At 35.5% G+C, this 13,812-nt stretch overlaps 1 protein-coding gene and 1 pseudogene across 1 annotated transcript in view; both read right to left on the bottom strand.

Annotated features, from left to right (window-relative positions):
- Positions 1–1,267: 1,267 nt before the first annotated feature.
- On the bottom strand, positions 1,268–5,223 carry LOC125647772 (uncharacterized; annotated as a pseudogene).
- A 4,240-nt stretch (positions 5,224–9,463) lies between these two features.
- The window catches only part of LOC125672352 (uncharacterized), a 48,194-nt gene continuing 43,845 nt past the window's right edge, over positions 9,464–13,812 (bottom strand). The window contains exons 3-4 of the mRNA XM_048908599.2: positions 13,153–13,448; positions 9,464–11,190 (exon numbers count right to left, since the gene is read on the bottom strand). Coding sequence (XP_048764556.1) covers positions 10,517–11,190; positions 13,153–13,448 — 970 coding nt within the window. The 3' untranslated portion in view covers positions 9,464–10,516. The remainder of the gene's footprint in view (positions 11,191–13,152; positions 13,449–13,812) is intronic.

A 13,812-nucleotide genomic window follows, 5' to 3' on the forward strand; every position in this document is an offset into this window, starting at 1 on the left:
TATGTAAATATTAGCTCACTGGGAGGTGTTTATATGTAAATAATAGCTCACTGGGAGGGGGTTTATATGTAAATATTAGCTCACTGGGAAAGGGTTTATATGTAAATATTAGTTCACTGGAGAGGGTTTATATGTAAATATTAGTTCACTGGGAGAGGTTTATATAAATATTAGCTCACTGGGAGAGGGTTTATATGTAAATATTAGCTCACTGAGTGGGGGTTTATATGTAAATATTAGCTCACTGGGTGGGGGTTTATATGTAAATATTAGCTCACTGGGAGGGGTTTATATGTAAATAATAGCTCACTGGGAGGGGTTTATATGTAAATATTAGCACACTGGGAGAGGGTTTATATGTAAATATTAGCTCACTGGGAGAGGTTTATATGTAAATATTAGTTCACTGGGAGAGGGTTTATATCTAAATATTAGCTCACTGGGTAGGGGTTTATATTTAAATATTAGCTCACTGGGAGGGGTTTATATGTAAATAATAGCTCACTGGGAGGGGTTTATATGTAAATAATAGCTCACTGGGAGAGGGTTTATATCTAAATATTAGCTCACTGGGTAGGGGTTTATATTTAAATATTAGCTCACTGGGAGGGGTTTATATGTAAATAATAGCTCACTGGGAGGGGTTTATATGTAAATAATAGCTCACTGGGAGAGGGTTTATATCTAAATATTAGCTCACTGGGAGGGGTTTATATGTAAATAATAGCTCACTGGGAGGGGTTTATATGTAAATATTAGTTCACTGGGAGAGGGTTTATATCTAAATATTAGCTCACTGGGTAGGGGTTTATATTTAAATATTAGCTCACTGGGAGGGGTTTATATGTAAATAATAGCTCACTGGGCGGGGTTTATATGTAAATAATAGCTCACTGGGAGAGGGTTTATATGTAGATATTAGCTCACTGGTAGAGTGTTTATATGTTAACGAGTATTTGTGGTGCAGTTTGTACTTGATTTTGATGACAGTGCACTTGAAAGGATGCTAATAACAAGATCTTAATACCCACTGATTCTCATGTTTAATTCTAAAATGTATGCGATGTAAAAATAATTATTATCCATCTACAATTTGTGAATTTCAGATTCGGAGTAACCATTTTTAATTCAAAATATTAAGCAATATATATACACATGTACACAATATATGTATACATGTACACAAAAATATATATAATGTGTACACATAATATATATACATGTACACAAAAATATATATAACGTGTACACAATATATATATACATGTACATATATACAAAAAGAGACAAGTGAAGAACATTAAATTGACATTTTATTGTGAAAAACACCTGTACATTGTACACATATCGGTAAACATTCCTACCCTGCGTTGCATGGGAATTGTACACAATGTGTCATGGACGGAAAATTAGTATCTCGTGCATTAAAGATATTTTTATTTACATAGAGCATAAAACCAGAAAAAAGAGTATTTTCATATAGTAGGTGTATTAGTTGTAAAGTGAGTATTAAAAAACTACTGTAATATCAAGCATTTATATCAAGTTGTAATTAAAAAATCCTCATTAAATAATGATATGAGATATAATCCGTTTTAGTGTCCATCTGTCCTTTAAAAAACTCCTTTGCATATCCACTGTGGCGCAGATCCACATGCCCCTATGTTTCGTTTCCTTGCGAAAAGTTAATTATTGCCTGTGTTCTATATTCGGATTCCACCAATTGTTTAGAAGCATCTGTCTGAATGCTGTTCCTTCTTCTTGTATTTAACCAAAACGATTTTCAATGAACATCAGATCTCCATTTCGGGACTTCCGGGCTGTTCGGATTCCCGTCCTTGAAACTGTAACGGTCCACACCGGCTAACAATCTGGCTTCCGGTGTTTTGGCATTGTCCGGTAAACAGTCGATGCTGACATTGACATGGTTTCGTTTTCTTTTACCCCCTCTATACTCTTTGAATGTTTTGAGCCCCTGGGATGACCAGTGTGACGTAAGAAGCATTCGTCTGTATGCATCGGCCCTGAAATCCAAATCTTTCTCACTCGCCCACATGGCAGGCGTCATACTTACAAAGATAGCAAAACGTCATCTGTCCGGATTCGGTCTCCCCGAAACTGGCGGTGTATTGTCGTGAACTGTCCGAGAATCCCATAAAACTATCCCACCTTTGGGTACCGGAACGCACTCCAAAGTGCATCCTTTCTTATAATAGAAATCTTTTTGGTTTTTTTTTTGGACAACTTATAAAATTTAGAACGCCTTGTTTTAGTCACCCCATTTGGAAAAATCTTGAATAATTCTGAATGGTAAAGATGAGATTTGGCCAATACTCGGAGGCAAAAGTCATCCTTTGCTTGTTCCTCCAAGTACATAGCGCCTTGGTATGCGTGTAGACCCTCTCACTGGGCCCCCTGGTCTAAATGCAGCCAATCCGTACCATCAACTCGACATTCCTCATCTGCAAAATAGAATAATTGGTCAAATAATACATACTATTATTTCATGACTATGAAAACCAAACCATCCACTAATTTCTGATCTTGAAATAACCAATGTAATTAAAATGAGATATTAGATCCACTCGTATACTTTGCTATGTGAGATCTAATATCTTATCTAAACTAGCTATAGAATGTGAAATAACAACGAAAACAAATTACAGTGTAGTATCAATGACTGGGAATGTCTTTACATGTGTAATGATGTGTTGTTCATTATAGTGTCGGAAAACTGCTTGTCAATGTGATTATTTTGCATTTTCATGTGCAATGTTTTTTATTCAACTGTTCTTCAGCAGTGTGAAATCCACTATTTCCTATTACATGTAATATCTACTACATGTATAAAAATGCAGAATAACAAACCTGATAAAATTACATCAAATCATCAAGAGAGATAGATTGTATTCAGTACCGCTTTGTGGTGGTTTGGAAATGGCTACCCCATCAATACTGGACAGTAACTTCTCCGTTCTCCACACAGCTTGGAAAACTGCTTTGGCGCTAAGGCGGACCTCCCAGCTCTGCTGGAAATGACCGACCCTGTACGTCTAGATAACCGACCTCCTTTGCTGAAGGGTAATCTCACCCTCATCGAACTTTTCCACCCAGTCTTTGTATTGTGAGGATAAGGTGTCGCATTCCTTAGGGGTCAAAAGGTCAGGGACAACAACGTAACCTTTGTCCTCCAGTTCTTTACGCAACTGGTCCCTGTATTAATGCAATGCAATTTATATATAAATTCTTTTAATGTACTAATATTGTAGAACTACTGGTATTACCAAAAAAGTAAATATAGAAACAACAATATTAGATATGGAATTTTTTTTAAAGAGATCAAAGAAATGCGAAAAATTCATATTGTATACTATATTTTCATTTTGACAATAGATGTCATACTTGATTGAAAACTAAGTTTCTTTTTTAAATGAAATACCTGTTGACATCAAATTCAAGATTACTTTCAAAAAAGAAATCCTGGCATGGCATTACAGGTGTAAACAGAACATGGGAATATCATACTCTTTCGTGATATATTTTGATGTATCGTTTACTAAAGTCAGAATCAGAATATGAAGTCGTTCTCTTCCCGATGAAATATAATGTATAATTCATGTGCACGTGATTATTGAATGTGAGATCGGAGGTGCTATCACGTGACAGAGGATACCTGTATGTACTACTGCACGATATATTTGTAACGGTGATATAACACTTGTATATACATGTATGTACTATATGGCATGTCAAACGTTGCAATATTTGATCTTTTCCATTTGTATTGTATAATTTTCCATTTGTATTCTATATTTTCCATTTGCATTGTATAATTTTTCATTTGCATTGTATAAATTCCATTTGTATTGTATAATTTTCCATTTGTATTCTATATTTTCCATTTGTATTGTATAATTTTCCATTTGTATTCTATATTTTCCATTTGTATTATATAATTTTTTCGTTTGTATTGTATAATTTCCATTTGCATTGCAAAATCTTTCATTTGTATTGCATACGAGGGATTGTTTATTTTGATTTGTTACGATGGATTCCATTAGTTTAGGTCCCACTTATATTTAGCCGTCACCATCTGCAGGTGACGTACCACAAATAGACTTACTATGCTACGTGTACGCGTAGCAGTGGGTGTTCTTTAACGTGCCAACGCCTGTCGCAACACGGGGTGTCTGCTTTTAAGGTCACATTATCCGAAAGATCCGTGATTCTCACTTTTAAATAGCAATGCGTATGGGAATGTATTAATTATATTTACGTCTAAGGTTTGATGCAGCCATGGCACGAGTAGAACTGGAACATGCGACTTCACGGTTACGAACCAAAGGGTATATCACTGAACTACCGCGATCGGTTCCATATAAGGACTAGTTGAACATACATGTTGCTAGCAATGAGAAATCTTGCGCCGGGACACCCCTCCCCCCTTTTTTCCCTTCACAAATATGATATTTTGTATAGAGATGTCGAAAAAAGCATGCACGTACGTTTTATTTTGTCAGAACGCACTTGTTTCAGGGGACTTCAGGGACGGATCCAGGAATTGCGGTTACGGGGGCGCCACTTTATGAGACAGGGGGTCTGGGGACGAAGCCCTGGTGGGGGTCCAGTGGCAAAGCCCCCGGAAGCTCCTGGATTTTACAGATTTTATAGAGCTTGAAATATGTCATTTTTAATACAGTGAAATTGGTAAAACGACGCAAATTTTAAGGGTTTCTGGAAAAATTAAGTTCTCTCAATAAAGTAATTCAAGAAATCAAAAGATTTTGTCATTTATTTCTCCGGGAATGGGAGAAATTATTGCTTCTTTTATCGTTTAATACATTTTTCTAAACAAGATACCAAGATTTACCTTAAATTTGAAAATTTTAGGGGGGGGGGGGCGCCCCCCTTAAATCCGCCACTGACTTCGCCCTCCCCCTGCATCCCCCCCCCCCCTCCCTCCACCAAGGCTTTGCACTGGACTCACTAGGGATCTTAAGGCAGTCCCCAGACATCCAGCAGTTTACTGCGTTCAGAATTATCTAGATCAGCTAGTGGTTAAATAGGAGACTAGTTTGAATCTGCTGATCTCATAAGACGCATAAAAGCGATAAATTAATGGGGGGGGGGTGTTGAGGGGGGGGGGGGGTGTTACACCATTACACTTAGCAAATACGGTACATTCCTGCGAAACGTGGCTCCTGAACTTTACCTCTTCAACATCTTTCGTAGTACCAAATTCAATAAACGATAACTTAAAAATCAAACTCGATGTGAACAATTGGTGGGGACCCAAGGGCCGAATTAAGTCCCCCGAATCTACTCAATTCTGACTAAATAAAAATGTGCAGGCTTTTCTGGACAGTTCTATTTTTTTTTTAATGATGGGGGGGGGGGGGGGGATTCGCCATTACTAGAGCTAGCTACGTATTTTTAAAAATAACTTGTTCTGCATGGACCTGGTCGCGGTAGCTCAGTGATAGATCGCTTGGTTTGTGGGCGGGAGGTCGTGAGTTCGAGAACCGTTACTATCATTGCCGCATCAAACCAAGACAGTGATTGCTCCTTTGCCAAACACTCGGCATTTAAAAGTGAGAATCACGGGTCTTTCCGTAATGACCTTAAAAACAGATATTCCGTATCGCTGCACAGGCGTTGGCACGATAAAGAACCGTCATTGCTACGGTCCTGTGTGCTAAGCACGTCTACATTTGTGGTATATCAGTGACGTTAACTAATGAAATCCTTCGTAACAAATCAAAATAAACATTTCCTGGATACAATACAAATGAAAAATTATGCAATGCAAATGGAAAATATAGAATACAAATGGAAAATTATACAATACAAATGAAAAAATATAGAATACAAATGGAAAATTATACAACACAAATGGAAAATTATACAATACAAATGGAAATTATACAATGCAAATGAAAAATTATACAATGCAAATGGAACATATAGAATACAAATGGAAAATTATACAATACAAATGGAAAAGATCAAATATTGCAACGTTTGACATGCCATAGTACTACGGCACGATATATAAGTGTAACGATGATATAAAACTTGTATAACAGAAACAGAACTTTAAAATCTTGCTTCCTTCTGCTTTTCGACAGACCCTGGAAAATACCACGACTCAAAAAATTTATATTTCTGTCTGAAAAACTATATATTTCAGGCACATAGCATCGTTTTTTGGTTTTTTTTAAAGAGGAAGGGGGTCAGCCAAAGGACAAGATTACTTCCCAATTATCGAAAATTGTTGACAAGATAAAAAAAAAAGAATTAAAAACCTAGCTTGAAAAAGTGGTGCCCCCCCCCCCCCCCCCCCTGCTGACTAGACTGTCTTTCTTGATGTCAAAGTATGATACTTTCCTGGGATTTCATTTTTATGCGAGTTTACTATAAATTCATTGTACACTAGGTAAAGGTTTATGTATTTTTCGTACATTCACATATCTTTCCATAACTCAAAATGATGATTCGGAAATGGGAAACAAAAGGTGCTAGATTGATGCATAAATGTATGAATGAGGTGTGACGATTTCATGCATATACTATAACTTCAAATGTCCAGTACTACAGAGATACAAAAAAATGGTGACAGTAAGGGTATTACACGATATATTCATATTACCAAACAAAAATCGTTGTTCCTGAGAAGACGTCATCGTCTATACAGACTTGGTTGTGAAGTATACAGCTCTTTTATTACTGTGATATGTCACGTGTTGTGTAAATATAGACCTGATACCATACCAAAATTTCACAATCAAAGGAAATAGGTCGCATTTAAAAGTCGATTAGGATCACTTAAAATCTAAAGGCGTAATAATGCGACTCAAATGTGTCATAACGCAAAATAAAGGCATAAGAACGCAAAGCAAAGGCGTAATATTGCAAATTACTAGTGTAATAACGCAAAGCAAAGGCGTAATATTGCAAATTACTAGTGTAATAACGCAAAGCAAAGGCGTAATGTTGCAAATTACTAGTGTAATAACTCAAAACAAAGGCGTAATATTGCAAATTACTAGTGTAATAACGCAAAACAAAGGCGTAATATTGCAATTTACTAGTGTAATAACGCAAAGCAAAGGCGTAATATTGCAATTACTAACATAATAACGCAAAGCAAAGGCGTTATATTGCAAATTACTAGTGTAATAACGCAAAACAAAGGCGTAATATTGCAAATTACTAGTGTAATAACGCAAAACAAAGGTGTAATGTTGCAAATTACTAGCGTAATAACGCGAAGCAAAGGCGTAATGGAATATTTTATTTCTAATTCAGAGTCCAAAATAGACAAACATGAGATGATTACAACAATGAAGAGAAGAAATGTCAAACGATAGAATATGCATATTAATTGATAATAATAACTGACAAAGCATACTCAAGATCACATAATTCTTTAAAAATGGCATACATACATATATATTACTTTACCATGTTATTATTAATAAATCTGACCACAAGATCAAGAATTTCTTTCTCTTCTGTGTTGAATAGCCGAAATAGTTTTTGTTCATTATCTAAAGTAGAAAATTTTGAATATTTTTTCAATAAAAACTAAATATTTCTTTTCTTTCGTTATCGTATTTTTTCACATGTTATAAAAAAAAAAACGTTTCTCATTTTCAATGGCATTAGATTTGCATTTTGTGCATACTCGGTCCTATGCAGATTATGTGTAATCATTTGGTATCACCATATTCCAAGCTGGAAAGGGGTATCAATCTTTATGAACTTGGAAGGAGTATCGATTTCCATCAACTTTTAAATTGATTAAAGGACACATCTCATGTTTACAAAGTATACAAAATTACATGCATCGTGTCTTCTTTATGATTGAAGTAATTAATTCTAATAGTTCGTTCGACGTATACTACTACCCCCCCCCCCCAATCAAATTTAAGGTAAGTCTCTTGTTTAGAAAAAAATTAGAAATGAAAGAAGCAATTATTGTTTTCACGCTCAGAGAAATAAGATCTTTTGAATTAGTATTACCTTTTTAAAAACCTTAAAATTTGTGTCATTTTATTAATTTCACCTCATAAAAATGACCGAAAATAGTAAAAATGACTACATATGAGACATATTTCTACAAACCCCCTGCCTTATGAAGTTGCCCCCACCCTCATTCCCTCAACTTCGTCTCCTGGATCCGCTCCTGGTTTACGGTCTTTGAGCAGGGAGGAATCTTCGTCCTGCTACACCTGCTGTATCACGGTGTCTTAGGTTTTATGGACTCATCAGAAAGACCGCCCCATTTAGTCGCCTCTTGCGACAAGCAAGGGGTGAATTATTTATGTTTGAAGTTAGTAAAAGTAAATCTAACACTATTTTAAAGTATTTTTCACAGTATGTTGCATGCTGTAGACCGCAAATCGTCATGCTTGAAACAGAGACAAATGACAATTTGTATCATTTCAACACTTTTTGATACACCACAAGAAACATGCTCTAACAGTCTGTTCTATCTCAAGTTAAAATTAGGATGATGCAATCATCCGACCTTTCCTATCCGTTCATAAAATATATTTTCAAATCCATGCCCTCCAAACGAGAGAGAGAGAGAGAGAGAGAGAGAGAGAGAGAGAGAGAGAGAGAGATGAAAATAAAGACTAGATAATACGGTACACAACTACATGACATGTAACAAACCCCATCCGAATACGCGAATTGTGAACACAGGGACAATCCACTTTGACACATACTTGCATGATACATTAAACACACTTTTCTAAATTCTTCTTATATTTGAATGTATGACCACCCCTTTCATTTTCAAGGTTAATTTCTTCACAAATTTTCACGATACTGCCCCATTTCAACATGATGACTGCGAACAGTTCACGTGCTGCCCGTGTATTGATTGACGTGACCTCTTATTCATTTTCTAGTCCTCTAATCATAAATGCATTATAGGTCTTAGTGCAAAGGTTCTTATTCATCTGATTTTCTTGACATCTGATTGTAATCGGAAGACACCTTAATCCCTAGAATCAGCAACCAATCTATGATATGGTTTCATTGTTTTAATAATTGATTTTCTTAAAATTATATACCAAAGTCTTAAAATTGCTCTAACAAAATTTGGTGACTACTTAAAGATTTTGCTCATTATGTATACAATTACACTACACATTATAAAGAAATGTTCAAGTTCTTCATTATCCTTGAGCCAAACGGCTCATCAGAAACAGAATAACATAAATGTAGCATGTACCAATATCACACCGGACAGTATACATAAATAGAACAAAGGCTAAATTAAGCATCTCTTTTTAAACATGCTAAATACAAGTATTTATTCTTTGACATTTTGAACACTTAATGATTGAACCAGTTTGAAGGTACTTGGCGTTTTAAAATAATATCTTTTTATATATTTTGAAATGTAAATCGATTTCAAACACGGGTTAACAAGCAGATGAACAAAATATACTTGTGTGTTTTTATTTTTGTTTTAATTTTCTGCTTTGAACATATTTTATTGTATAAATATACAAAGGTATTCAAGCAACTTAGAAAACATCTTTTCTGCAGTACAAAGAAATACAACTGCACATTTCTGCTATAGTTAGTGTTTGTTAGCATTTATACATGTTTTATTGGCTGGGTTACTTTGGGTCATGTGACTAATTAGCCTGTTTGAAACTCTAACTGGTCAATTTGAAATTAGGTATTAGTTAATGCCCAGATGGAAGCCCAGCGAATTACTAGTAATTGTTATGTAAGATTATGTAATATACAAAATTAGTTTCTAGCTATTTGTGACAAATTAACACAATGGTATTCTTCTTATCCTTTCTAATGTACAGAAAAAACAAGCTGTGAATTACCAGAATTGTTTTTCTTATATTCTTTGGGCAAAATTGTTGATATGAAATATAATATACTAGTACGTAGAGTGTGCATCCCAATCTAATTAAAATCAGATTTTGTATTACCCTTACACTGGAGAAGTAACCACTAGAGAGGATCTGATTTTAATTAGACTGATGCCCCAGGCATATATACCCTGCTTAGAATGCATGTTCTTGGACAAGTTTTAATTTCATCTTGACGAATGTCAATAATATAAACAGTTCATGTTAATAATGTAACATAAGAAAAACAGTATCTTATAACAGCCACAACAAGGTTGTAAATACATGCAAGTATTCAATCACAGAGCGACATAAAAACTACATGTAATCATCATTACTAATGATGCATGTCTGCTTGATCGTTAAATACATGTAATTATCATTACTAATGATGCATGTCTGCTTGATCATTAAATACATGTAATTATCATTACTATTGATGCATGTCTGCTTGATCGTTGATTTGCCCATGGTACACGGGATACAGTGTTTCTTTAATTTTCTTAAAAAGTAAACAAAAAATTATTTGTATTTAATTAGAATTCCTCATATAAATATGTTCTGACTGAAATTCCTCATGCTTTTTTATTTGTTCTCAACAGTGTTCGTTTGACTATGAATGATTTTCAATAAACACCAAATCTCCATTTCGGTGCTTCCGGGCCGTTTGGATTCCCGTCCTCAAAATCGTAACGTTCCGCTCCGGCTAATAATCTAGCTTCCGATGTTTTCGCAATGTCCGGTAAATAATCGATACTTAAATTCACATAGTTCCGTTTCCGTTGACCATCTTTATATTCTTTGAATGTTTTGAGCCCCTGGGATGACCAGTGTGACGTAAGAAGCATTCGTCTGTAAGCATCGGCCTTGAATTCCAAATCTTTCTCACTCGCCCATATGGCAGGCGTCATACTCACAAAAACGACAAAACGCCATCTGTCCGGATTTGGTCTCTTTGAGATTGGCGGTGTATTGTCGTGAACTGTCCGAGAATCCCATAAAACTATCCCACCCTTGGGTACCGGAACACACTCGAAAGTACACCCCTTCTTATAATAGAAATCCTTTTCTGCTTGGGACAATTTATAAAATTCGAGACGTTCTGTTTTTGTCACCCCGTCTGGAAAAGTCTGAAAGAATTCCGAATGGTAGAGATGAGATTTGGTCAATACTCGGAAGCAAAAGTCATCCTGCGTTTGTTCTTCTAAGTAGACAGCGCCTTGGTATGCGTGCAGACCCTCTCGCTGGGCCCCCTGGTCTAAATGCAGCCAATCCTTGCGATCATCTCGACATTCGCGATCTGCAAATGAATCAAATTATCATATGTCGTGCTGGTAAAGAAAGAAATCGAATTTGCATTATTTTCACTATTCGGGTAAATAAGGCGGTAACAAGCGTCATCAAGAATGAAAACCAATCCATTTACGAAATCAAAGTATGAAATATACATTTGTATCATATGTTTGTAGTCGCGGGGATTCCTACTTGTTTTAATTTTTTTTAATCACACGTTCTTCACTATTTTCCATCTACATGTATATATCCAGGGGTCTGTGTTTGCCCAACTCTTTATTTTGCATTCCTTATAGGAGTTATAAGATTGATCCCTGTTCGTTATCTTCACTTTTCACAGGAGTTATGAGATTGATCCCTGTTCGTTATCTTCACTTTTCATAGGAGTTATGAGATTGATCACTGTTCGTTATCTTCATCTTTATAGGCGTTATGAGATTGATCACTGTTCGTTATCTTCACCTTTATAGGAGTTATGAGATTGATCACTGTTCGTTATTTTCACCTTCATAGGAGTTATGAGATTGATCACTGTTCGTTATCTTAACCTTTATAGGAGTTATGAGATTGATCACTGTTCGTTATTTTCACCTTTATAGGAGTTTTGAGATTGGTCACTGTTCGTTATCTTCACCTTTATAGGAGTTTTGAGACTGATCACTGTTCGTTATCTTCAGATTTATAGGAGTTATGAGATTGATCACTGTTCGTTGTCTTCACTTTTTATAGGAGTTTTGAGATTGATCACTGTTCGTTATCTTCACCTTTATAAGAGTTATGAGATTGACCACTGTTCGTTATCTTCACCTTTATAAGAGTTACGAGATTGATCACTGTTCGTTATCTTCACCTTTATAGGAGTTTTGAGATTGATCACTGTTCGTTATCTTTACCTTTATAAGAGTTATGAGATTGATCAATGTTGGTTATCTTCACCTTTATAAGAGTTATGAGATTGATCACTGTTCGTTATCTTCACCTTGATAGGAGTTTTGAGATTGATCACTGTTCGTTATCTTCACCTTGATAGGAGTTATGAGATATATTACTGTTCGCTATCTTCGCCTTTATAGGAGTTATGAGATTGATCACTGTTCGTTATTTTCACCTTTATAGGAGTTTTGAGATTGGTCACTGTTCGTTATCTTCACTTTTCATAGGAGTTATGAGATTGATCACTGTTCGTTATCTTCACCTTTATAAGAGTTACGAGATTGATCACTGTTCGTTATCTTCACCTTTATAGGAGTTTTGAGATTGATCACTGTTCGTTATCTTCACCTTTATAAGAGTTATGAGATTGATCACTGTTCGTTATCTTCACCTTGATAGGAGTTTTGAGATTGATCACTGTTCGTTATCTTCACCTTGATAGGAGTTATGAGATTGATCACTGTTCGCTATCTTCACCTTGATAGGAGTTATGAGATATATTACTGTTCGCTATCTTCGCCTTTATAGGAGTTATGAGATTGATCACTGTTCGTTATTTTCACCTTTATAGGAGTTTTGAGATTGGTCACTGTTCGTTATCTTCACTTTTCATAGGAGTTATGAGATTGATCACTGTTCGTTATCTTCACCTTTATAAGAGTTACGAGATTGATCACTGTTCGTTATCTTCACCTTTATAGGAGTTTTGAGATTGATCACTGTTCGTTATCTTCACCTTTATAAGAGTTATGAGATTGATCACTGTTCGTTATCTTCACCTTGATAGGAGTTTTGAGATTGATCACTGTTCGTTATCTTCACCTTGATAGGAGTTATGAGATTGATCACTGTTCGTTATCTTCACCTTGATAGGAGTTATGAGATTGATTACTTTTCGCTATCTTCACCTTTATATGAGTTATGAGATTGATCAATCTTCGTTATCTTCACTTTTCATGTATATGTAGACTCTAAGATTTAAAACTCTGTTGAAAATTACATAAAATCATCAAGAGAGATAGATTTTATTCAGTACCGCTTTGTGGTGGTTTGGAAATGGCTATCCCATCAATACTGGACAGCAACTTCTCCGTTCTCCACACAGCTTGGAAAACTGCTTTGGCCCTAAGGCGGACCTCCCAGCTCTGCTGGAAATGACCGACCCTGTAAGTCTGGATAACCGAAGTCCTTTTCTGGAGGGGGATCACGCCCTCATCAAACTTGTCCACCCAGTCTTTGTATTGTGATGTCAACGTATCGCATTCCTTAAGGGTCAAAAGGTCAGGGACAACAACGTAACCTTTGTCCTCCAGTTCTTTACGAATCTCAGCCCTGTAATGAAGCAGCATAACTTTTGAATAAGTTTCTTTTTTGATACAGTAGAAGTAATAGAAATACAGAAAATTTTAAATTTCATCCGGAAAATTACACATTGCATTCAGTATCAGTTTAATTCATTTAATACATGTATTTTCATTTTCTCAAGAGATGACACGTTTGGTTGAAAAGAGAGTTTTACATCAAATCGAATATTAGAAATAGACATATCTTACTATAATAAATCTTCTGACAATCCTTGGTTTATTTGGATATACATGTATATATATATATATCTCCTATCGGGGTTTTTTTCTTGTTTGAGCCGAGGTTTTATTTAGTGTACGCTTTATCATACCCTTGTTAAAAAGTTATACAG

The sequence above is a fragment of the Ostrea edulis genome, chromosome 1, assembly GCF_947568905.1.
Source record: "Ostrea edulis chromosome 1, xbOstEdul1.1, whole genome shotgun sequence".
NCBI classification, from domain to species: domain Eukaryota; kingdom Metazoa; phylum Mollusca; class Bivalvia; order Ostreida; family Ostreidae; genus Ostrea; species Ostrea edulis.